The sequence below is a fragment of the Dreissena polymorpha genome, unplaced genomic scaffold (assembly GCF_020536995.1).
Source record: "Dreissena polymorpha isolate Duluth1 unplaced genomic scaffold, UMN_Dpol_1.0 chrUn018, whole genome shotgun sequence".
Classification (NCBI taxonomy): Eukaryota; Metazoa; Mollusca; class Bivalvia; order Myida; family Dreissenidae; genus Dreissena; species Dreissena polymorpha.
The window spans coordinates 409,870-436,542 of NW_026273332.1; the positions used below are offsets into that span (position 1 = coordinate 409,870).

Genomic DNA, 26,673 nt, shown 5'->3' on the forward strand with positions numbered 1-26,673 from the left:
TATACCTATGTCTATGTCAGCGTTGTTGGCACCGTGTGAATTGCTCAGGTAACAATTAAAGCATTAACAGCAATGTGTATATACTGTTATTCCACCACATACAAGATACGAAGATTATTGTATATTTTGAATTTGTATATGGTGTCAAAAATTAAAAGTTGTGTACACGGAACTTTCACAATGAATTTATATTCTTGGTGAGATAGTTATTTGATATTCAAAAAATATTCCTTTGATATGATGGTGACTGCAAATTTTCTTAATATTAAGTTCTCATTACCATTTTCATCATACTTTCTATGCTTTAAGAACGTCCAGACAGCAATGTTGTTTTATTTTGTCTAAGTTATTTCTATGAAAAAATAAGGATGATAAAAAGTACACACAAAACTCGATCCGTGCGCTATGACACACACATTATAAATTTGAATAGCGTGTGTTCATTTCAAACTTTTGATTGATTGATTTTGAGCGATTGATTTTGAAAAATGAATTGCGTGTTAAATTATTCAATAGCGAACATTTTTAATGCCTTCAGCGCTTTGATAAAGTGATATTATGGGTATTTTGCACTGTTGAAATGAGCTGAAAAGAATTAACAGGTAAAGAGTTAGTTAACATATGGTTACTGACCAATATCTGCAACTCATCTTGCTTCCAGTTGTTTATAAAAATATATATTATATAGAGTCCTCTAAGCGCAAATGATCCGTTAAACAAAGTAGTGTCGTTGTGTCGTATGAAGGGATCTGCACTAAAACTAACTTTAGGTTCACATCGTACATGCCTGATCAGTTGTCAAATGAAAGAATGGTTGATATTCAAATGCATTATTTTCTCTTTCCGGGATATTGTTTTAGTATGTTGGTGCTGCATTAACAATTAAAAGTGAATATGAAGTGAAAACACCAACAATAAACAACCGTTGCGATAGGCACCTATAAACTGTTAGATGCCCATAGTATCACTTTAAAATTGAAATAATACCTGTATTCATCACAATTTTAACTTTGAAGCAATCTATTAAGAATTAAATTTAAATATTTAAATGTACAGCTTATGAATTCTTTTTAAAATGGTAGCATAAAATCACAGAAGCCATATGACAAGTTAAATATGCCAGCTTAGTTTACTTAACACTGGTGGTATTTTACCTGTAGAATATGCATTCTGAATAGAGTTTAAATAAAACACTTAACAAGTAATTTGAAAGATACATGTTACCATAGTGATCAGAATGGTGAAGGCAGTATGGTCAACAAAGGGCCAGCTGCATAGTACATAATTATTTTTGCGGTTCCTAATAATCCGTTGCATCTGAAACCATAGGAACCTCAGTATAATTCTATGGTGTTCAAACTAAGAAACAGTTATCTGAGCATTAACTCTGAACATTGTTCAAAAGTCACTGAAAGCCTAATTGGTGATTTTCTGCATTTTCACCTTGTCAAGTCCATGGTTAGTTTACCTTCCCTTGTGTTTCTTCTGCGGAAACAATGTTATGACTCCATCCCTGGGTTATGGGTGACTGTTCATTAGGAATACTTCATAATATGACCATCTTATTTGTCTCATAGCTGGAGGGGAGCAGTGTTGCTGCGTCATTCCTTTCATGAATATATTCAGCATCATGACACCAAGACAAGTGAAAATGTGACTGTTTTCCTCCCTATACAACAATAACAAACATACAGATTCATATAATTCAGGTATTGTTTTCAGTGGTTGGCCCATCTGACAAATACATATTGCTTGTTATTCCCAGAAAAAAACATTATTTTTCAATTTGTTCTCTACGCAGGAAGATCAATTCGCACTTTCCTGCTGGGATACCATGTTAATGCATTAATTGTTTTATTGTTTAATTTCTTAAAACGAAAATTAATTAAAGACCTTGCTTACTATAGTCAAAATGTTAAAGGCTTCATTTCCAAACCTAATATAATGATGAAAATTCCAACAGTTATGTTCTTAATTTTGCCTGGAAAAAAATACCGTTAAAAATATTATTTCAGTTCAAAAATTGACAAGCATCTTTTTGCTTTAAGACAGCTATATATATATATAATGATGCATGGGATGACATCATAGTAAAGCTAATAATTGCTATCAATAAATGTATTCCCCATTTGAATGTCAAATATAGAGTGGCAAAACCCAATTTATACTCATGCAATGTTCCTTTAAATGCATACACAACTCTAGCATGTGGAAGCTGAACTTGTTATGCTTAGAGTAGGGTGGCATATAGCAGTTGAACTATCTGTTCGTTTGTTTGTCTGTGTGTCTGTCTGAAAACTTTTACATTGGCCATAACGTTTGCAATATTGAAGATAGCAACTAAAATTTGACATGCATATGCATGTCATGAAGCTGCACATTTTGAGTGGTTAAAGGTCAAGGTCATCCTTCAAGATCAAAATTCAAGATGTACAATACAATGGAAGTAATAAGCTTTAAAGGGGAGATAATTTCTAAACCTGCCAAATGATATATGGAAATTTTATTCCAAAGCGGCACTATAGGGGACATTGTGTTTCTGACAAACACATCTCTTGTTAGAATTATTTCCAAGATTATTGTAATGACAATATTCATACACAAAATTCCTAGAAGAATTTAAGGTGTTCATTACATTTGAACAATGAAAAGCATATCCTTATTATCTGATTCAAGACATTCACTGGAGAATCTAAAAACAATCAAAATACTGTGCAGTAAATATTAATAGAAAAGGCAATAACCAGGCGTTTGACTAGTCTCAAAGTTTAATTTCAGAATTTCATTTAAAAGTCAGTGAATTTTGATAAGTATTTTTGAATAACACTTACTGATAACATCAGAACATTATATTTGAAGCCAATAATTGTTTTACTTTTTCTTGACATAACAATCACAAAGCAACAGATCCATAATTTCTTATTGACAGTTTCCTTAAAAAGACATTAACTTATCATCTTAGCCACAGAGCAAAATCTGTTTGTTAATTGTGTATAATGGAAACAAAATGTTGTAATACAACAAACTCCTTTGTTTTTCTTTTATTTCCATCTTGAATGGCGAACAATGAGTTAAAGTGGCAAAATCCTCTTCCTCACATTATTTAAAATAATTTAAATACTTAACTCACATAAATCTGCTGCATAAATGTATTTATGACATGTCTGCGGTCTAAATGCAATATTTAATGAGCCTCATTTGTGTTTTTAAAGTACATACAACTTAAACTAATGTCAACAAAAAGCAATGTAATACATGTCAACAGTTTTTCACAGATTCAGCAAAAGCAAATGATGACTGTAAACTATTAAGTAGGTAAAACATGCAAGTAATTTAATGTTCAAATGTGTTTAATGCAACTAAAATGTATTCTTTAGTATGCATTTTGTATGCATTTAGTATACTCACTTGAGAGTAATCAAAAACTATTGTTAGCAGAAAAAATACAATTTAATAATACCAAACTGTTATTAAATTACTCACAAGAATGCAGTATTTTTTATCATTTTGATCAATCAGTGTCTATTAGAAACAAAAACAGTTTTTCCCCATAGTGTACAGTATTAAACTTTTCAAACAAGCATCATATAAAAGGAATGAACAGACATCATTTTACTTCTTCCCATTCATAACTCTGGAATGTTTGCACTTAACAAACATCACAACCCATCCCTATAAAATGGCATGCTGGGAGTTAATGACATTGTACTGAGTCTTTGTTTAATATATCACTGTCTGTCAGTGAGTCTCAGCTCCATAAATGTACTATGTTGTCTTTTGAAACACATATTTTATCATCAGGCAGAACAACCCCACAATAAAGAGAATCAGTTTTGACTCAAGAGGCTGACTGGCTTTGCCTTTCAGGTTTCTTAGAACATATTCCGGCTTTTATGTCATGTGTCCCTTATGTTTTGTATGCCGTACCATTTGGGTCAAAAGTACAAATACGCCAACAGCTAAAACTATAGTTTTTTTCACTGCTGTAACAATTTTGTCACGCTGTGATATCTATTTTGTCACTGCGGTAACACTGCTGTCACAGCGGTGACAAATTATGACTGTTGGTATATTTGTATGTCTGCAGTTACATTTATTTATTTGGGTCAGTTTTCAACCAATCATTTTCGACGTAACAGACCGAGATGTTTTCAAGAAAATAATGAAATATTTAATAATTGTTTAAAATAAAATAAATACCATATGTACACCTACCGATGCTTAAGATTTTAAAAGTTCCATTTCCAGTATTATCAAAGTTGCCGAATATACACTTAGGTGAAGCTTAAAGTGACGCTACCTGTCTTTGTATTATCGGTTGATTTACTCGCCGATTTGCCGTTTTGCAAGACATTATTTCATTTGTCAGTTTGATTTATCTCTTATCTAATAAACTCTTTGGGTCAGACAAAGTATCGCCGCAGTTACAAATATATCACCGCAGTGATAACAAGTACTTACCGCAGTGACAAAATTGTCACCGCAGTGAACATTTCGTCACCGCGGCGATACATGTATCTATTTTTAGCTGTTAGCGTATATGTACTTTTGACCCCAAGGGTACATCATAGTTTTGAGGAAGAAAGGCCAGTCATAATTGATAATGTTTTTCGTGCCTAGAATTTCTAAAGGCAACAAGTAATTCATCAAAGGCTATGGAAATACTGCTTGCAGAGTTCCAAATGATCTCAGGTAGTTTTATTATATGTTGCATATAATGAACATTATTGCAGTGAATTGTTCAAAATAATAAAATAATGATGATCCCCTTATAAGAAGTTCATCTTTAAGTTTTCTGGGTAAACTCTGAAACTAAAGGTGACAATGAAATATATACACAAATGTCACCATTTAATGACTGGCATGAACACAATTGGAGCAGCTCGGTTAAAATTGTACTTAATGCATATACGTACAGTGTTGTCCCATATTAGCCAGGACAGTTAGCATTTGCTTAATCAAGGAACGCACTTTTTACTTGAATAACATTTTTGCTAGAAAAGGAAACCTTAAAGCAATTCTTTTTACGCAGAAAGTGTCATCCCCGAGTAGCCCGTGCATACTGCATTAATCTCGGTTTTACCGTAGTGAGGCTCATTTTGTGTATGTCTTCCTAAACATAGTAAACACGCGTCAAAACTATCGACATGGAAAACATACAGTGACTCTCACATGCCGCAGCAATTTCAGAGCAGAAGATTATGATTTAAGTACTTGTAACTAGAAATTCCATTTGATGTGATAGTGAAATTGTGTATGTTTGTTATGTTTTTGTGATGTGTTATGGTTTGTTTTCAAAGTGAGTCAGTCATTTTATAGATCATTTAATCAACTTACAGTTTTTGTGGTTTAGATGGTTCACCTGATCCGAAAAACAAACGCTTCGTCTACATTTATAGTGAAGTCCACACTCGGACCGCTGTGCTAAAACCGCATGGGGAAATGCAAGTCATATCTATTTTCGTTTTTGTTTTGTTGAAACTATTTAACGATAATAAATAGATTAACTATAGGTTCAGTCTAGCTTACATTCCAACAGGGGAGTGTGTGTATGAAGACAGCTTTGATGCATGGGATGCCACCAGGGTTGAGCAAATTACTGGAAACAATAAATATTTACCCCCATCTGCGTACAAAATACAACCCCTGCGGCATGAAGTTCATGAATTCATGAATGATTCATGAAATTTACAAACAGTTCATGAACAGCTCATGTCGCAAATTCGTGAAATTGAATAGAGCCACTTCATGACCTAAAGTTCATTAATGATTCATGAACTAACATTCATGCACCATTGACGAATGGTTCATGAACAAGACGGTTTAATAATTTATTCAAGAAAGATTCATGATTTGGTTCATGAACTAATGATGAATGATTCATTCACCTTAACAGATTATGTGGTTCATGAATTGTTCATAAGACATTCTTGACTTTGTTTAAAGTACTAATGAGCTTTTTTAATGAATCTGAAAAATGTAAAAGATTTAAAAAACTTGTGAAATATTCCCCATTTGGGTAAATAATTGATGTATAAATTTTCAAGAATTTGAACTACTAGTATGTGGTTCAACAAAGTTATTGAATATTTTTTCTTTTTTAAGAACTTATGAAGAAATTTTCATGAATCCGAAGAATTCAAAAAGGGCTCATGAAATATTCTTGACTAATTGGTTTATTAAACAATAATTAAAACTATACATACAACTGATTTATTCAAAAGGGTCACAAGAAAATGAAAAGTTTCTGCCTCATAATCAAAGGTACCCGCATTTACCAAAAAAGCCATACTGAATTTTCGACAGTTTACATGTGAGCATATTGAGGAGTTCAAATGTACAAAACTAGATAAAAATGAGTAAAAGCTTATAATAAACAAATAAATATATATACATCTAATATCATGGTGACATGGAACCTACAATGGTCAGTAAGAAATTGCTAACCTAGTTTGAAATTACAAATGAAAAGTGTTCTACAATGTATAACAGACTTGAACATGTCACAGTGGAAATAAAACAATTCAAAATTAAGAAATATGGCGCATTAAATCATATAAGTTTACCAGTTAAAAGGAAAATAGCTTCATTAATGAATATAATAACAATAAACTTATTACACATGATTTTCATGGTTGATTTTTGAAGAACTCAGCCATAAGTGTAAAAACCCGCTTGGTAGTGGTGACCCGTTGCTGACAGTTTTTTATTATGAAAATGTTGTTGACATGATTTTTATCAAAAAGTTTTGTAGTGTAAGGTGTAAGTTCATTTTCATGCGAATTACTAAATTATTAACTCCATCACCCTCTGAAATCTCAACAGGGCGTCTTCAATAAGCTCCTTGAGTCCCTTCTCACCACTGACACTTCAGTAGCTTGACACAGTGATTGTGGACAGAGTCAAGTGCACATACAACCTGGTCTGTCCAGTTTCTTCGTCACCTGACTGGAACATTCCAGAAACGATAGGACATGACGAACTTCACTATCTTCCCTCCATACTTTTGCTTGGATATCAAGAATGTGTGTGCTGAAACAAATTATTTGAATTTATAATAAAACTAGAACTGTGACTGAAGGAGAACTTAATATCACCGCTGACAACTAACTTGAACAGTAAAACAAGGACAACTGAAAAGGGGAAATAAATCCATATAAAATACAGCTATTGTTTATATGAAGTAATTTGTGTGCCCTATTCATGCATGAAGTTTGAAGTCGATATCTTTAAAAGTTAAAAAGTTAAAAATAAACTGACAGACAGACGGTCAGACAGTCATACATATTCCAACATGTTTTATAAAATTAAATGTAAATGTTTGCTTCAGTGACAATGTATTGCTTGAAATGACATGTTTGTTGCAATCAACTTACATTTTAGACTGTCAAAACCCCGTTTATGCCATGCAGTATCCTGAGCTACTGACTTCCCTTTTCGACGGTTTTACACAGTTACTGCCACTGATCCCTCCACGCCTTGCCTTTTTTCTGGACAGAAATGACATCTATACTTTACTATAATTGACAACATTTTCTTCACGTTAATTAACAAAACAATTGTAGTATATACCGAGGTCAAATAAACAACCACTTGTATCGGAATACCAACTTACATAAGTGTTTAACAGTAAGTGTGATATAATCATTAGTGTGTAAGTGTCATGGCAGTTATTAATTCAGACATTTGTGACAAAGCATGTCATTACTACTGTTTTTGTATGATGAACACGTTCAAACTGGATTAATAAATAAGCATAAACATTATTCCTCATCCAAATTTAATACCAAATATTACATGTATTATAATTGTATGCCTACTGGATACAAAACTGACTATTTATGCACATTTTCTTATTAATTGAAACATGGTATATACATTAAAACTCGCATAAATCAGTGAAATACCTATATTTCCATCTGAATTGTCAAGCAGCGTCCGGAATTCGACAATCCGGCGGCCGCGACAGTATTTTCACGGAGAGATTTTTTGTTTTATAATAATCAACACTTCCGTCCAAAAGTTGACTTTTATCATTAACCACAGTCACATAATTATGATCAAGAATTACACTCCTATCAATCTTTCTCTTAAACACAGTCTTTCAAAACCGTAACTTCTCCAACAAAACACAAAGTTCAATTAGCCTTCCAACTATCGTTGTATAAGTTCTTCTCAAAAAAATGTTTCTCTGCGTGTATATAAACTCTAGAAGTTTAGTCGTGGTCAACAATTACTGTTTCTTTCACTTAAACTGACTGGAAACGTCCGCATTTTCCACGAATCAACATATTGACACGTCGCGAAAATAGATGACCTGAAATGCCGTGTTACACCGGAAATGACGTCCCGGCGTCATTTTATTTAAATCGCACACACTTTGTTGTATAAAAAACAGTGTGGTCTGCAGAGTTTACACAATACGCTGTTTTACTGGGGACAAAGTAACAAACGAACAGAAAGGTAAACACTTTTAAGAATGATGTAAAGTATAGGATGAAAGATGTTGTTGCTCGCAAATTTCTATTGCAATGAATGAATGATGACTCAAATGAGTCATATATGTTCGTGGTTTGTAAGTTTTGCTTGTGCTATTTGGAATTGAATTAAGATAAACAATCTGTGCGATAAGTTGGAAGTGAAGTAATTTTTAAACCGATGTGATAAGAATTATTTAAAATGTGTCTATATCAATTGGTTAGCTATAAATAAAATGGAAATATCTTAAAGGAGTTCATTCCCTGCGGACTTCGTACCAGGAGTCAGTGATGTAACACTTTACTGGAAATTATGCATTTACATGTGGTACACAGTGCGACAGTCTCCAAAAGATATAGCATTATGTACAATAATGAAACAAGTTTCAAGTGGTACAACGTCTTTATTATCTAATAAAATAATTGCAATGCCATATAACATTGATTTCTAACTGAATAATTCGCTTTCAGAACAAATCTGGGTTTTGTTCTTTAAACAAGAAAAAAATGAAAAACTACAATAAATAGTTATTTGCTGTGCTAATATAACATATCTGATATGCAACTGATAAGTAACTTTTTGTAATAAACAGACCGATTTCAGGGTGATGAATGTCCCCAATATGGCAAAATTCAACGTGAGTACCAGGGCATCCACAACCGAATGCTGAAAAAAGCTTCAAACAGAGCGGTGTATTTTGTCTTCAAGGTACCCAGGGCATGCACTTACTGTACATTAAATGAGTTTATGTACGTATTTGCTCGTTATTATGTATAATAATCAATTATGGGACTTATCTTATTTTTGGGGCTAATTTGAATTTTAAGTAGTGCTTTTGTCTTGTTTAATTTGTCCTACAGAACAATATCAGACCAATCACCATGCAGGATTAGCCTAACAAATTCAGACTTTTCAGTACATTTCCTGTTGTCCGATCCCAATGTATATTGGTTGTAGATTCACATTTATTATAGTTTGAATGTAAATAATTACTATAGACCTTTTAATGTTTTTTATTCAGTAGTGCATGCGAACAGTATGCCTCATACCAGAAAGGACCCGGAGGCAGTGCATGGTGTTCAATATTCTGCGCCAGAAAGGAAAACGGGAGTGTGTTGAAGACTGTGACAAACAATTTGAAAAACTAGCCTCTGTGCTAAGCCTGGAAGTCTGTGACTGGTGACATGTTTTTTGTTACTTCTTGTACAAACATGACACTTTTAAGTCACTAGGTCAGAGGTCAAGATCCCTGCACCAACTTGCAGACAGTAATATGAAACTGCATTCGCAGTGGAGCGTTTGCAAACTTTGGAGGGGCACTCTTTGGTTAGGGAGTACCTTTTTGAAAGACATGACTTTTTATAAAAAAAAAAATTCTAATTTATATCAACTTAAACTGGTGTGATTGTATTCCACAATTGTTTATTTTTTAAGAGGCTCATTTAATGTGATATTATTTGTATAAGTCCTTACTAACTAGATCACCTGTGGGTTAGTGCATCTTGATATGTTTCTTTGTTTTCCCATGTCTTATCTTTCAAATACATTTAATGGTATGCATTTACCTCTTGTAACATTAATTGTTCTTGAAGTATTCATGACATCACTTTGTTAATAACTACATGTAGTTCTAGAAAATCGAATAGAGCAAGAATAATTCATGAATTGAAACTTCATGAATAGAGCAAGAATAATTCATGAATTGAAATTTCATGAATAGAGCAAGGATAATTCATGAATTTATGCAGTTTCAATTAAGGAATTGTTCATGCACTATTCATGAAGGTTTAATGGCCACTTCATAAAGTGATCATAAAATATTCATTATTATGTGAGTTCATGAAGGTTCATGAGAAAATTATTTCATGAATGATTCAAGAACAAATTAATTCATGAATGGTTCATGAACTTATATTTCAAGAACTAATTCAGAAAGCGGCCATTTAACCTTCATGAATTGTGCATGAATAGTTAATGAATGTTGTTCATGAATGATGCAAAACTGATTCATGAATGGTTCATGAACAATTCATTAAGCTCTCACAGGGACATAATGTAAAACCGCAAATTCTTCTCATGCAATGTTTCCTAAAGTGCATACGCAAATCTTGCATTTGATAGTGAACTTTTTAAATTTTAGAATGATTTCCAGAAAATTTAATAAATATATTCAGACAAAAATTCTTAGACGAATTCAATGTATTCATTACATGTGCACAAAAGAATAAAATATTCTGAATATCTGATTCAAGACATGCACAAGAGAATACAAAATTGATCTAATGCAGTATGATATTACGAGAAAAAGCAATATCGAGTTTTTTTATAGTCTCAGATTTGTTTTTTCAGAATTTCATTCAAAAGACAGCAACTTTAAATAATCTTTTTGAATCATTCTTTCTGATAACATCAGAACATTATATTTTAAGACAAGAATTGGTTGATTTTATCTTGACCTGACCATTACAGTGACAACAATTTCTAATTGACAGTTTTCTAACAAAATTTAGACATCAAAGTTGCATTTTCATTTTTTTGTTAAATTGACAAAATTAAAAAAAAATGTTTTCGATTCACAAATTTTCGTTTTAGATATAATATTTGTGAGGAAACAGTAATACTGAACATTTACCACGCTCTAAAATAGCCATTATATGCATCTGTTGACGATTTTAAAACCTTAAAATTTATATAAAAGCATTGCAACTCAAAACGATTGAATAATTTGGAGAGTTCTGTTGTTGTCGTTATATTTTGTGAAATTACAAGGATTGCTTATATTAAGTATAAAATACATCCGTCATTGTATGAGCATGAATGGCCGCGTGGTCTCAATGGTAGACTTTTACTCCAAGAATCCAGGGGTCAGTAGTTCAAGCCCTGTTGAGGGTTATTTTTTTTTTTTTTTTATTCTTTATTTTTTACTGGAGCTTTTTCGATCCAATGTTTACAATTATCAATATTAAGATTTAATGAAAAACTTCAAAACATGCCAAAATCAATAAAATGTCCCCTTTAATGCAAATGAAATATACAATTTAGTTTACATTTTGTGCCAATTTAGTAAACTTACTTGAGAGCTATAACAAACTATTGTTTGCAGAAAAAATACAATTTTTAAATACTAAAAAGTAATTAAATAACTCCTAATAATGCAGTATTTGTATAATTTTGGTCAATCTGTGTCCATAAGAAACCATATCTGCATTTTTTTCTTCATTTTTTACAGTATTTGTATTTAACTTTTACAACCAGCATCTTATAGATGTAATGGAAACAGCATTTTACATCTTTCTAATACATAACTCATTGTTTTTGCATTCCACAAACATCATAATCCTGCCCTGTCAGTTCCATAAATGTACCAGGTTTTCTTTTGGAACACTTCTTCAATCATCCTGTGAAGACCATCAATTGTGACTGGAGGAGAGATTGCTTTGCCTTTGAATTCTTTACAAGTTGCCTTTGGTTTTTGAACATGCATTTTCTGGCTTTAATGCCAATGTCTCGTATGTTTTGAGGATGAAAGGCCAGTCATAATGGAGTATGTCGTTCATCCATTGAATTTAAAACAAGTACAAGTGATGCATCAAAGGTTATTGAAAACACGGCTTGGATAGTTTCAAATGATCTCAGGGGGTTTTCATACATGTTGCATATAATGAATTTTTTACAGATGTAGTGTTCAAAAGAATAAAGTAATTGATGATCTATTGTATTCAGTTATTCTGCATTTTTTCTGGGTAAATTCTGAACTAAAGAATTTGACTTGCTTTTTGGTTCAAAAGTGACAACCTTTAAACAAAAAGAGTTCTCCAGTTTGGAGACAGATGCCACCCCAAGAGGGTATCAGACAATCCCTCGATAGCATATTGAACCAAAATCAATAAAACAAATGTTGCAGTGACCTTGGCCTTTGACCTTGTGACCCCAATTGAAATTGGGCTCATCTACTGTCCAAGGCAAAAGCAAGTGGGAAGAATTAAGTCAGTCAGTCAATTCGTAGACGAGTTATTGATCAGAAACGATTTCACACTTATTGTGACAGTGACCTTGACCATTGACCTAGTGACCCCAATTTCAAAAGGGATCATCTACTGTCCAAGTCCAATGCACATGTAAAGTAACAAGCCAATCAGTCGATTTCTTGACAAGTTGTTGATGGGAAACAATTTTCACACTTATTGTGACAGTGTGACCTAGTTTTCCCAATTACAATAAGTCATATACTATCCAAGGTAAATTAACATGTCAAGTATAAAGCCTTACGGTCAATTAGTTGACGAGTTATTGATGGGAAACGATTTTCACACTTAATGTGACAGTGACCTTGACCTTTGACCTAGTGACCTCAGATTTAATATGGGTAATTTAGTGTCATGCCAATGTACATGTGAAATATGAAGCAAATTGGTCAATTATTTGACAAGTTATTGATTGAAAACAATTTTCACACTAAGCGTGACACTGACCTTGACCTTTGACTTAGTGACCCCAATTGCAATAGGCGAAATCTTCTCTCTATGGCCTATTCATATTGTTAGTATGCAGCCAATGGGTCAATTAGTTGACTCATTGTGACGTAACCTTGACCTATGAATCAGTGACCCCAATGTCAGGGTTCATCTTCTCCCAAGGCCAATGCACAGGCGAAGTAGCACGCCAATTGATCGGAAAAAAATTTCACACTTATAGTGACAGTTACCTTGACTTTTGACCTAGTGATGTCAATTGCAATAGGGGTCATCTAATGTCTGTGGCCAATTCAAAATGCGAAGTATTAAGCCAATCGGTCATTTTGTTAACGAGTTATTGGTCAGAGAGGATGTTCACACTTATTGTGAGAGTGCTCTTGACCTTTGACTTAGTGATCCCAATTTCAATAGGGGTCATCTATTGTCTGTGGCAAATGCAAATGTGAAGTATTAAGCCAATAGGTCAATTTGTTTACGAATTATTGATCAAAAGTAGTTTTCACACTTAGTGTGACAGTGTTCTTTACCTTTGACCCGGTGAAGCCAATTTAAATAGGAGACATCTAGCCAAGCAGTCAATTCACTGAAATGTTATGGATCAGAAACAAACTGGTCTACTGACAGACCGACCGATCGACAGACCCACCGACATCCAGCAAAGCACTATAAACGTGCATTTACAAGTTTTTTTCTGGAGGTTTTAATTAGTGCATGCAAGCTAACAGTTGTTGAGCAAATTAAAAATTATTTTAAATGCTGCATTTAAATAAGCAGTTATCAACTGTACTCATTTTTGTCAACATTAATTAAAATTGCATAAAATGCACTGCTGCAAGATAATAGTTTATTCCATAAAAATTGATGTTTCATTCTTCAAATGATAGTGTGTTAAAATGGACAATTCATGGTCTTCCTGGCGACAGCAATCGGAGAAAGCCATCAGGAATTCCTGGGGGTCAGTAAAAGATCAAAAGGCACATGGCATTGGGATATTAAATGACACTCACTCCATCCAGCCTGATCAATTATGTTTGATTCATGACATGCATTCTGTTAGGCCATATTGTCTTATGTGGAATAATAATTAGATAAAAAGACTGCTATCTCCCCTGAAACTTGAGCCGTTAATGGCAGGAATAGGATTGTTGAAGGAACTATTTTGCCAATGAGTTTTTAGATAGTAATCTTCCTGCATGCGTAAATATATTTATCCGTAAATCTGCATTTATTGTTTTAATAAAAGCATGCACAATTTTAAACCTATTTTCTTCAATTTATGGAGACTGTATGGCAATTGAATCAATTGCGTTAAGTGTGCTGTAACACGTATCTATATTGAAACACATTTAAAAGGCAAACCTATATCATGATTATCATGCAAAATGCATCATGGTGACTTGTTATTTCATATTGCATGTTAATTTATACTGAGTGGTTGTCACATATTGCTATGAAAATAAAAGTCTTATATGTTACAAAAAGTGTTATTTAATATTGTACAGTACACATATTATTGTTTTCAACAATTTTAATCCATCCAATTTGATATTTTAAAAGCAACAAGGTTATTTGAGGTTCTTTGGCTCACATGAGAAATTGGTAGAGTACAATCATACTCACATTTGAGTTTATAGTTAAATGAGCAATTAAATTATTCTCTTAATTGGATGTTGAATAGATTTATTTCAGTATAATTATAAATATTTGATGCTAAGCCAAATAATAATAATGTGAATATACATGATGAGAACAAGTTGAATCATATATTAGACTATGTGATAATGACGTACTTTTTTGAAGTTTGATACCATAAATACTCTTATTATTACGACACTTTAAAATACTCAAATATTTAGATAAACATACAAATCACAGATGTCCGAACATAAAAAAAACAATAACAAACGAATGGAGGTGATATGTTCACTGCATAATGTACTTAGGCAGATGAGGTTGATTAATGATAGAGCTAGCTTGTTGTCCCCTAACGGTGAAACCGGAGGGGACTTATGGTTTGCGCTCTGTGTGTCTGTGAGTCTGTCAGTCTGACTTTCACACTTTTCTGGATCCGTCGATAATTTTAAAAGTTATTCATATTTTTTCATGAAACTTGAAACATGGATAGATGGCAATATGGAGATTATGCATGTCATTTCATTGTTCATACGTCAAAAACTTATGGTTGCTATGGCAACACATATATAAACAAGAGATGTGTTTGTCAGAACACAACGCCCCCTATTGCGCCGCTTTAAAGCAATATATTTGACCTTTGACCTTGAAGGAAGACCTTCACTTTTCACCACTCAAAATGTGCAGCTCCGTGAGATACAAAAGCATAACAAATTAGCAAGTTGCTATCTTCAATATTACAAACGTTATAGCAAAACTTTAACCTTAACTCCATCAAGGTAAAGGTTTTGGGACAGAATGACAGACAGACAGACAGACAGAAAGACAGACAGACAGGCCAAAAAAAAATATACACCCAATCATTTGATCCTCAGGAATAAGAAAAAAAACATTTTAAAAAGAGAGCTGTGTTTGTGAAACACAATTTATTATGCCCCTACTGCGCCCCTTCGAAGCCAATGAAATCAAAAATGAAATGTGAAAATTTTCAACGATTTCAGGCATATTCAATGATTTATTCTTATACCTAAAGTATCTGCACAGACTGCAAGAAGTACTGTCACCAACGATTTTTGCAAATGTATTTCAACAACTTGAGATATTTGCAAAAATAACGTCCTAAACGGCGTAATTACATTCTGTCCAGCCCGGGAAATCCCGTTGATTCTGCACCCTGTATACGTACAACACCGTGTCACATTATTTTCAGAATCACACATTTATTAAAGGCGTATAATCAATCTAATATCAATTACCAATATCCAAAATCAATCCACCATATGTGCTTAATATTATGAAATAAGCAATTATGTAAAATAGTGTTAACGATTACGTTTTTTTTTCGGCAATTTTGATGCTGGTGAAACTTTGTGATTTATTTTGCAAGCAGCAACAGATTATAAGTAAAACAAACCAAAATATTGTTTATAATTTATTAATTACATTGTCACATGTCCAATTTACATGAGCATGTACTTGGTATATGTATTGTAATATTGAGAATTTCTAGAACTGAAATACCATGTTGTTTATGTCAGTCAATCGTTTTCAAACGTAGACGTAGACATTTCACCGGACGCTGCGTCGTCACTGATTTCACTGGAAATTAAAGATACAATAAAACGCATTGAGAAGTTACTTTATATACCCGACTAAGACAGTACTACGATACGGCTACGATATCCAAATATTTACGAGCGAACGCGAGATTGGCTTGGGCAGCTTCGGAATCACGACGTAGTTCTCCACTCTTGATCAGCAGACGATTTATTGCTAACGGAGGAGTCCGGATATAGCCGATGAAGCACGACGTAGTTCACATGAATATGCATTGTGTACACACCGGTCTTACAATAACGTAGTGACGTCACCATCTATGTATAGAATGCATGAATATGCGGTTTCCTAGTTGGCGGTGACAAACAGCCTAGTAATTTTACTGAAAGCTTCCATAATCACCATTTTATATGTGCCGCTCCAAAATAAGTGATAAATGTTAATTTGTGGAAAACTACATTCCCTTCTGATTTGCTTCTGATTCGATTCCAATTATTCCTGCATTATTAATCAGTTTTTCAAGCAATTATTTCTAATGTAATGTTTTAACATTTCGAACACAAACATAACAGTTTGAGATGATTAAGCCTTCCCCCATTATATTACGTCTGCTTCTGCTTCTGCTTGGTACGGTGAAGGGCCAGTTACGGCGTAGTACACCGGGGAGTGCGCCTAGTCGAAATGAAGGGCAGACTTAAAGCCCTCATCTGTCTCTGCGTGGACCACTCTACTGTCCAGGTGGTTCCACTCTATGATGGTTTTCACAAAGAATGAGTTTTTGTATTGATTACTGTTTGAGTTTTTCACGACAAAACCTCTGTCTTTATTTATCACTTGTTTATATATTATATTTGATGTAACACAGACACTATATTGTTTTGCCTTAATTTGCCTTTTAAACTTTGCTGGTTTCAAGTAATCGGTTGCTGGTATAGATGGCACCAGCCCCTCGGCCACTTTGTAGAGCAACACTAGACGGTTGATTTTACGCCGTTCTTGTAGAGGTGGTAATTTTAGTTGCTTGAACATGTTGGTAACGCTGCCTGCCGTTCTTGATTTGTAGTCTCCAGTTATGAAACGGGCAGCTTGTTATTGCATTTGTTCAATTTTATCAATGTCACGAGTTAATTAAGGATCCCAAATTGTAGAGCCGTAGACCAGACCGGATCTTACTAGCGCTAGGTACGCTGTTTTCCTACAATCTATAGGGCAGTTCTTTAAGTAATTACGCAGTAGAGCCATTGTCGAGTTCGCTTTATTTGTCAATTTACTTATGTGAGTTGACCTAGTTAGATCTTCAGATAGGGTTAGTCCCAAGTATGGATTATCGGGCACTTGTTTAAGAATATGGTCACATAGGGAATACAAGTGTGGAGTCTTGTTCTTAATTGACATTACGTAACATTTCTTCGCGTTAAAACGCATGCCCCATTTATCAGTCCATTTTTCAAGTTCTTTTAAGTCATTCTATAGGATGATAAAGTCTTTCTGAGTTTATATTTTCCGATATAACAGGCAATCGTCCGCAAAAAGGCGCACTTGTGATTTGACTGAAAAGTGGCAGGTCGTTTATGTGACATAAAAACATAAGGGGTCCAAGTACCGTGCCTTGAGGGACACCGGAGTCCACTGTGGACTTCTGGGTGACTTCGCCGTCTACTACAACTTGCATAAATTGTTTTGTGAGAAAAGTTTTGAGCCATGTATGGATTGTTCCGGTTATGCCAAAGCATTCCAGCTTGTATAAAAGTTCGTCGTGTTGCACGGTATCAAATGCCTTGGAAAAATCTAGTATAATGACGTCTGTTTGTATGCCTTCATCGTAGAAATGTAATAAGTCATTCATAGTTACTAGTAGTTGAGTTTCGCACGAGAATCCTGATCGAAATCCGTGATTCAGGTTTGTAAGAATATTATTTCTCTCGAGATGGTTTAGTAAGTGCTTACACATGATATATTCAAGATTTTTACACAGTACGGGTGTTAATGATACTGGCCTGTAGTTTTCGGCGAGGTGTACGTCCCCTGATTTGAATACCGGTGTGACATTAGCATTAACCCAGTCGTATGTTAGTTCGCCACTGCCTACTGATGTTTGGAAGATTTGGCGTATTCTAGATGCGAGTTGTTTAGCACAGGTTTTCAATATTATATTTGGAATATTGTCTGGACCGACTGCTTTAGCGACTTTCAGTGATGTTAATAATTTCTCTATTCCGGGTGTTGTTATGTTTAAGGGAGGTAACTTGGTTTATACTGTTTTTCTGATGGTAGTAATACGCGTTTGTCTCTCCTTGTGAATACGGAACTAAATTGATCCAAGAGAATGTGTGCTTTATCTGTTCCCTCACTGAACAAGTTTACTTTTGACTTATTACCTAATTAATACTAATATTAATAACCTAAACATATGTGACATAGCCATCAGGCGAATAACAGTTAAAAGACTTATCTAGGCAGAACCAGATCCGCTATTTGGTGAGGATTTATGAAAATACACCAGTACTTGCTCAGAGGAGTCCCTTCAGATCAGATATAGAATAACACAGGGGCCTGACGGAAAATAAAAAGTGGCGCGATAATAATAAAATCATAAAACTTGTTTAAGAAAAGGAGTTTTGAACGTAAAAATCGAAACTTAGGAAAATATGGATGCAACCACAAAGTTTTCTAGTAATGTGACATTGATAAACGTTACGGAACAGGAGACGTTTAACGCAACGTCATCAAACGTTTCCGGATGGAAGCCTTACTCTATAGGCAGTTACTATAGAGACACGAAAGTGCTGCTCTGGAGGGTGATTGCGCCGATTCCTTTTTCAATTGGAACGATCGGAAACGCTCTGACTATTATCGTGCTGCTTCGTCAGAAGAAGATGACGTCAACGGCGGTGTTCTTGTTTGCTCTGGCGCTTTCCGATACGCTCTTGTTGTTCAGCGCACTTCCGCCAAAATGGGTGTTTTGGACCTGGGGCGTTGATATCCGGTCGCTGAGTAGCCCCGGTTGTAAAGCGATAGCCTACCTTACATACTGCTGCATCCACCTCTCATCGTTGCTGATCGTGGTCGTCACGTTCGAGAGAACAGCTTGCGTGGTGTTCCCGCATAAAGTGAGACTGGGCTTTTCCCCACACAACGCTGGTATGATCATCATCTCCATTGTGCCAGCCGTGTTCGGAATTAATATAACAGTACTCGTGATATTTGATGTGAATGAATACACGGGCTGGACGTGCGATACGTCCACGAAGGAGTATCTAGACCTATATAGCTACGTTTATGTATGGATCGACTTTACGTTAACTTTCGGCGCGCCGTTTCCGCTGCTACTCATTGGCAACGTCATCATCGTAGTGCAGCTCGCGCGCTCCCGCTCAATACGTCAGCGGATGAACAGTTCCGGTCAGGCACGCGACACGCGTCCATTGTCCATATTGATGATTGCCCTGTGCGCGCTGTTCCTCCTCACGATTACACCGGTGTCAGTCTTTGCTTTGTACGGCCCCTACCAGGAGGAGAAGCTCCAGGCGCTCATGTCAAACGATCCTTACACGGCCTATTATGAGATCCAGTACTATGTGTTCCTTAACGAAATTGCCATTCTGGACAGCTACTTCAACGCCACCTTCAACTTTGCCATCTACGTGTTCAGCGGCTCGAGGTTCCGCGCAGAGCTGAGGACCCTGCTTTGCTGTAAGGCAACACAAGGCACCAGATTGTTTGGAAGCTAGGGGCCGATGCAGACGAAATCTTAATGCCACCAGCAGCAAAATGCCGACGAAAACTGCTATCGTTAACACCATTTGACATAATTGCATTTCATAATATTAAACACATATGCTGGATTGATTTTGTATATTGGTTATATATATTAGATTTATTCTACACCTTTAATAAATGTGTGATTCTGAAAATAAGGTGACACGGTGTTGTACGTAAACAGGGTGCAGAATCAACAGGGTTTCCCGGATTTTACATGGGCTGGACAGAGTGTAAATACCCCGTTAAGAACGTTATTTTATAGTTATCAAGTTGTTGAAATACATTTGCAAAAATCGTAAGTGCATAAAAGACAGTATTTCTTGCAGTTTGTGCAGGAACCTTAGGTAAAAGAACAAATCATGTAATTCTGAAGTATTTCAAATTGCCATAAGCAGCATAAAAATATGTCTTCTCTGCTTAAGTTGAAATTATTAAGAAAAATTGTTTTAAAAAGTAATTTTGAAAAAAAGCAACACTTACCGGTGTGTCTACATCCATTAACGTTTAAATGGGAACCCAACAAAGTTACGTTATTCTTCACCCTGTATGTAAGGCCTCTGGTCAGTTGGGTTATTTATGACTCTGCAACACTCAAGACGAAGATCTATAAATAAATATGTTTAGATCTATTGCATGTGCGTATAGTATCCTCCCTGATTAGCCTGTGCATTGCGCATAGGCTTATCATTGACGAAACGTTTCCGCCTGAATTGAATTTATTTTTAGAACAGACTTGCTTTAAATGATAACTTTTACAGGCTTATCTGGGACGACACTTTGCGCACATGCATTAAGCCCTGTTTTTCAAGAATGACTCATATTTGGGATCCACTCTCATTATGTTCAAGTCAGCTAAATCTAACTCTATGACTTTAAAACTATGAGCAGTCACGTTACAAATCGCTGGATAATATTTTTTTGTAATACAATTTATGTTATGCTTTTCGGTGATTTATAGAGAAATATCAGTGAATTCAAACTTATAATTCACTGTTTCAAACAGAAATTAACAGTAAAAAAATATTGATTACTTTCACTGTTTAACTGTGAAATACCGTTGTTTTAATGTCATGACGTCATTATGTTCGCATAAGTATCCAGTTTAAATACAGAAATAATCATTTGGAAGCATAAACTGAAAAGAAAATTTGCTGGATTCGTTCAAATATCGATTTTAATTTTCCTGAAATCTTTTTTTTCTCACTCGTGGTCGCATCACTCGTGAAAAGAGTATTTTCTATGATCGCTCGTGATTAAAAGACGATATTCTATAAAATCAAAAAAATGCCCTCTATATTATTTTTAAAAACATTATGTCGCTGATAATCTAAGAGGACCTCGTTATGGGAAAACTGAGCTTGACGCATGTGCGTAAAGTGTCCTCCCGGATTAACCCCTATAGTAACTTAGTGCTGACAACAATTTCCACGTCTGACTTAAATCCGCCACACCATCAAGATTAGCATTAAATTCGGGATGTTTTGTTGGTCTTGATCAATACAGACAATACAATAAAAAACACTGATAATGTTGAGTATTGAACCTACGATAATTTCAATACCGTAACCTTTTTTATAAAAATAAACGACCAGCTAAATGTAAATAAATTTTACGGTGATTATCTGGTAGCATACTGCGCATGAGCTATTATGTGCCCCCCCCCATATTTTTCCGATTCTACAATATTGTCACCGTGTTTTCAATCGTTTTCAAACGTAGACGTAGACATTTCACCGGACGCTTCGTCGTCAATGATTTCACTGGAAAATAAAGATACAATAAAACGCATTGAGAAGTTACTTAATATACCCAACTAAGACAGTACTACGATACGGCTACGATATCCAAATATTTACGAGCGAACGCGAGATTGGCTTGGGCAGCTTCGGAATCACGACGTAGTTCTCCACTCTTGATCAGCAGACGATTTATTGCTTACGGAGGAGTCCGGATATAGCCGATGAAGCACGACGTAGTTCACATGAATATGCATTGTGTACTCACCGGTCTTACAATAACGTAGTGACGTCACAATCTATGTATAGAATGCATGAATATGCGGTTTCCTTGGTGGCGGTGACAAACAGCCTAGTAATTTTATCTACAATTTCGTCACCGTGTTATGTGCATACGCCATTTTTGTAGTAAGTCAATTTCTTATTTAGTCGCCATTTGTGAAAAAAGGTGCTTAAGTGCGTGTGCGTAAAGTATTGTCCAACATTAGCATGTTTAGTACGCACAGGCTAATCAAGGAAGACACTTTCCGCCTAAACTGTTTTGTTGCAACGAAGATCTTGTTTTAAATGAAAAATATCATTTAAGCGGAATGTGTCATCCCTGAATAACCTGTGCACACTGAACAGGCTAATATGGGACGACACTTAACGCACATGCATTTAACCCCTTTTTCACAGACCACGGCTCATTTATATTTACATAAGATTAACTGCCAATTAAGGGAACCGTCGTCTGTAAAGATCAGTTAATTTATATATCGGCGTCCAAAAGGCGCATTACTTCGTTTTTTGCTCACAAACGGCATCATTTTCAGAGCTCTACATATGAACTATCGTACACACATTCTGAAGTATTCAACCTCGCCGTACCACTTCTGGAATTCAACGAATTAATTCAAGTGGGGATCAATCTGCTACAGGATTAATAACTTAACAAATATATGACTTCGAACTGAATCATGCTGTTTCGATTCTATTGATTGGGCTGTTGGTGCTGTTCCTCGTCACGATGACACCAGTGTTAGTCTGTAGTGTGTACGTCCCCTACCAGATTGAGAAACTCCAGGCGCTCATGTCAGTTGATATTTACACGGCCTGGTATGACACCCAGTACTTTCAGTTCCTTTGCGATATTGCCACCCTGGTCAGCTACTTAAACGCCACCTTCAATTTTGCCATTTAAATTCTACCAAATCTGGTAGTATTTTCTTGTGATGGCAGAGATTGTATGTGATAGAAAGGAACGACAATTCTGCTCTGATATTGGAAAGGCTTATGGTCATTTTTGTTATATGACTCTACAACACTCAAGACAAAGATCTATAAATAGATATGATAAATAAATATGATACATATGTATTTATTTATTTAATTTTTAAAAATTACTAACTTTTGAACGGCTGTAGATATCTTAAAAATTCCAACGAATTCGTGATCAGCGTGGTCATAAGCATATAGCATTAAACATCTGTTTATTTTATTTCAACGTTATTTTTTTAATAAATAAATTATTTATGTATGTTTTAAATGTTACGGACATAACATTCCGCATCTATCGCTTCAATATCATGTTCTTAATTCTATCCAACAGTTCTGCATTATAAAACAAACGTTTACAATATAGTTAAGAAACTAAATCACTCGCATCATGCCAACAACTCGGTCTGGGATTGAAACCGGATCGCCTTGGTGAGAAGCGTGTATACCAACCATTGCGCTGAAAGGACATGCACATGTGTTTTCCCAGAGCGAGGCTCAATTTGTCTTTCAAATGAATTGTGCTGATGCAGTACTTCCTGATAAGGATTTCTTGACAGCTGATATATAGATATACGAGGGTCGCATGATAGGAAACATGGCTTATTGCACACGCTAATCTGGGACGACGCTTTACGCACATTATGCGACTCATATCTAATGCAGGTGTTTCGAGTTTTAACTCGAAAAGCAAAATAGGTTTGCCGAATGGTTTCCATGGGTGAGTCTTGGCCCGATGTTCTACAACGCGGTCGTTAGTTTCGAATCTCTGACGACGTTATTATCAGTGTGTTCTTTAAAGTGATATTATGGGCATTTTTCACTGATGAATTGAGCTGAAAAGAATTAACTGGTCAAAAGAGTTAGTTAAAAGGTTGTAATAGACCAAGTATCTGCAACTCATCTTGCTACCAGTTGTTTATTAAAAAATATATAAATTATATTCGATATTTTACATGACTCACCCAGTCCTCTAAGCCGAAATGATCCGTAATAGAAAAGAGTGTCTTTGTGTCGTATGAAAGAATCTGCACTAAAACTTAATTGAGATTCACAAAGTACGGTTGATATTCAAATGCATTATTATTTACTTTCCGGGATGTTGTTTTAGTATGTTGATGCTGCATTAACAAATATACATGTGTATGAAGTGAAAACACCAAAAATAAACAACTATAATATCACTTTAAAAGAGCAACCGACATTGATTGCTATTAAAATCGTTGATTATACACTGATTTATACCCAGGACAAAATGTTTAGTACACTCTGGGTAAATGAGAAACCCCAATAGTGACCAGCAGGGCAGCCTCAAACTGTATGCGGCTTCGGTCAGTATACGATTTGGGGTTGCCTGACTGGTCAAGAGTATATTTACGCAGTTATTACTTAGTTGACACTGCATCTAATTCCCAAATATGGAACAGCCGACGTTTATGTATTGCCTTTTCTTTGCATCAGAGTGTGCAAGGCTGGTATCAGTTTTAAAGATCAATCGATCTTATTCCGAAAGATGAAATCAAAAACGTAAATAACGCAGCTTCTAAGAAAATCCCATTCGCCCAAAATCAAGCGAGCGAACTCGTGGATTAGTCAGTGAGATTTCGACAAAATCCCTTCACTTCAATAAATGCACCACAAACTCTCGTCTGTCAACGTCGCTACCAATGAAATACATGGTGCAGACACACTTAGGAAACAGTTGATAACCACTAAAGGAATGGGCGCGATCGCGAAATGGCTTTTCATCCAGAAGAGAAAGAGAACTCGCTACAAATAGGCACTACTTTCGACAATCACCACGTGAAGCAAATATCTTAGTGTGATTTCACCATAAATCAGCCAATCGTGCCAATGCAGCGACTATACTTTAGTGAAAATTACCATAATTAACCAGACATACGCGCATGCCCACAACGTCCGCATACGCAACTCTTCGCAAGTGCAGTTACGCTACATTACAGTGCACACAACATACATTCAGTTATCTCTTGCGCTAATCATCACCGCTCAATAACAAATCACTCAAAACACAATACGAAATCTGCTTCGAACTACTTTCCACATCCACTTCTACTTTCCTTTTGCTTTCACGAGCCTGATGCTTTCAGTTTCACTTTACTGGCGCAATCCGCAATTACATGACTTGGCTCACATACGCACGCAAATTAACAAAGCAACACATCACATACATAGAATAAATACAGAAATAACAACGTACTAAATCACTTGGCTTATATATTTGCTCTTCTCAAAAATCAGTGCCATCAAATGCCCCACATACGCGCTATTCGCTATGTCGACAACAGCCCTTTCAACATAGTTGTATATAGTGAGGATTGCCCTGTGCGTGCTGTTCTTCCTCACGATGACACCGGTGACAGTCATTTCTTTGTTCATCTCCTACCAGAAGGAGAAGCTCCGGGCGCTCAAGTGAAATGATCCTTACACGGCCGAGTACATTTATTTCCTTTCCGATGTTGCCGTTCTGGTCAGCTTCTTGAACGCCACCTTCAACTTTGCCATCTACGTGTTCAGCGGCTCGAGGTTCCGCGCGGAGCTGAGGAGTCTGCTTTGCTGTAAGGCAACACAAGGCACCAAATTGTTTGGAAGCTAGGGGTCGATGCTGACGAAATCCGAATGCCACCAGCAGCAAAATGCCGACGAAAACTATTATCGTTAACACCATTTGACATATTGCTTATTTCATAATATATTAAAAACATATGCTTGATTGATTTTGTATATTGGTAATATATATTAGATTTATTCTACACCTTTAATAAATGTGTGATTCTGAAAATAAGGTGACACGGTGTTGTACGTATACAGGGTGCAGCATCAACAGGGTTTCCCGGATTTTACATGGGCTGGACAGAGTGTAAATAAACCGTTAAGAACGTTATTTTATAGTTCTCAAGTTGTTGAAATACATTTGCAAAAATCGTTCGTGCATAAAAGACAGTATTTCTTGCAGTTTGTGCAGATACCTTAGGTATAAGAATAAATCATTGAATATGTCTGAAATCGTTGAACAAATAGCACATTGCACAACCGTATAAATGAATGCAGTACACATAGAATTTTTGAACACGAACACATTCTTATCAAATAAAGTAATTCTGATGTATTTCAAATTGCCATAAGCAGCATAAAACTATGTATTTTCTGCACAAGTTGAAATTCTTAAGAAAAATTGTTTTAAAAAGTAATTTAAAAAAAGCAGCACTTACCGGTGTGTTTACATCCATTAACGTTTAAATGGGAACCCAACAAAGTTACGTTATTCTGCACCCTGTATGTAAGGCCTCTGGTCAGTTGGGTTATATATGACTCTGCAACACTCAAGACGAAGATCTATACAAAAAAAATATGTTTAGATCTATTGCATGTTCGTATAGTATCCTCCCTGATTAGCCTGTGCATTGCGCACAGGCTAATCATTGACGAAACGTTTCCGCCTTGTTTTAATGTCATGACGTCATTATTTTCGCATAAGTATCCAGTTTAAAGGTGTCATCCCTGAATAACCTGTGCACACTGAACAGGCTAATATGGGACGACACTTAACGTACATGCATTTAACCCCTTTTTCACAGAGCACGGCTCATTTATATTTACATAAGATTAACTGCCAATTAAGGGCACCATCGTCTGTAACCATCAATTAATTCATATCACGGCGTCCAAAAGGCGCAATACTTATAAATTTATTTATTTATTTAAAAAAAGGATAACTTTTGAACGGCTGTAGATATCTTAACAATTCCAACGCA

The 26,673-nt window shown here is 35.4% G+C and overlaps 1 protein-coding gene across 1 annotated transcript; it reads left to right on the plus strand.

Annotated features, from left to right (window-relative positions):
* Nucleotides 1–18,790: 18,790 nt before the first annotated feature.
* Nucleotides 18,791–19,873, plus strand: LOC127863593 (probable G-protein coupled receptor 132). Its single transcript, XM_052403155.1, has one exon. The coding sequence runs from the start codon at nt 18,791–18,793 to the stop codon at nt 19,871–19,873; it is 1,083 nt and encodes a 360-aa protein (XP_052259115.1).
* The last annotated feature ends 6,800 nt before the right edge of the window (nt 19,874–26,673 follow it).

Excerpts from the sequence above, each read along its gene's own strand:
- LOC127863593 (XM_052403155.1), top strand. The coding sequence starts at position 18,791 with ATGGATGCAACCACAAAGTTTTCTAGTAATGTGACATTGATAAACGTT.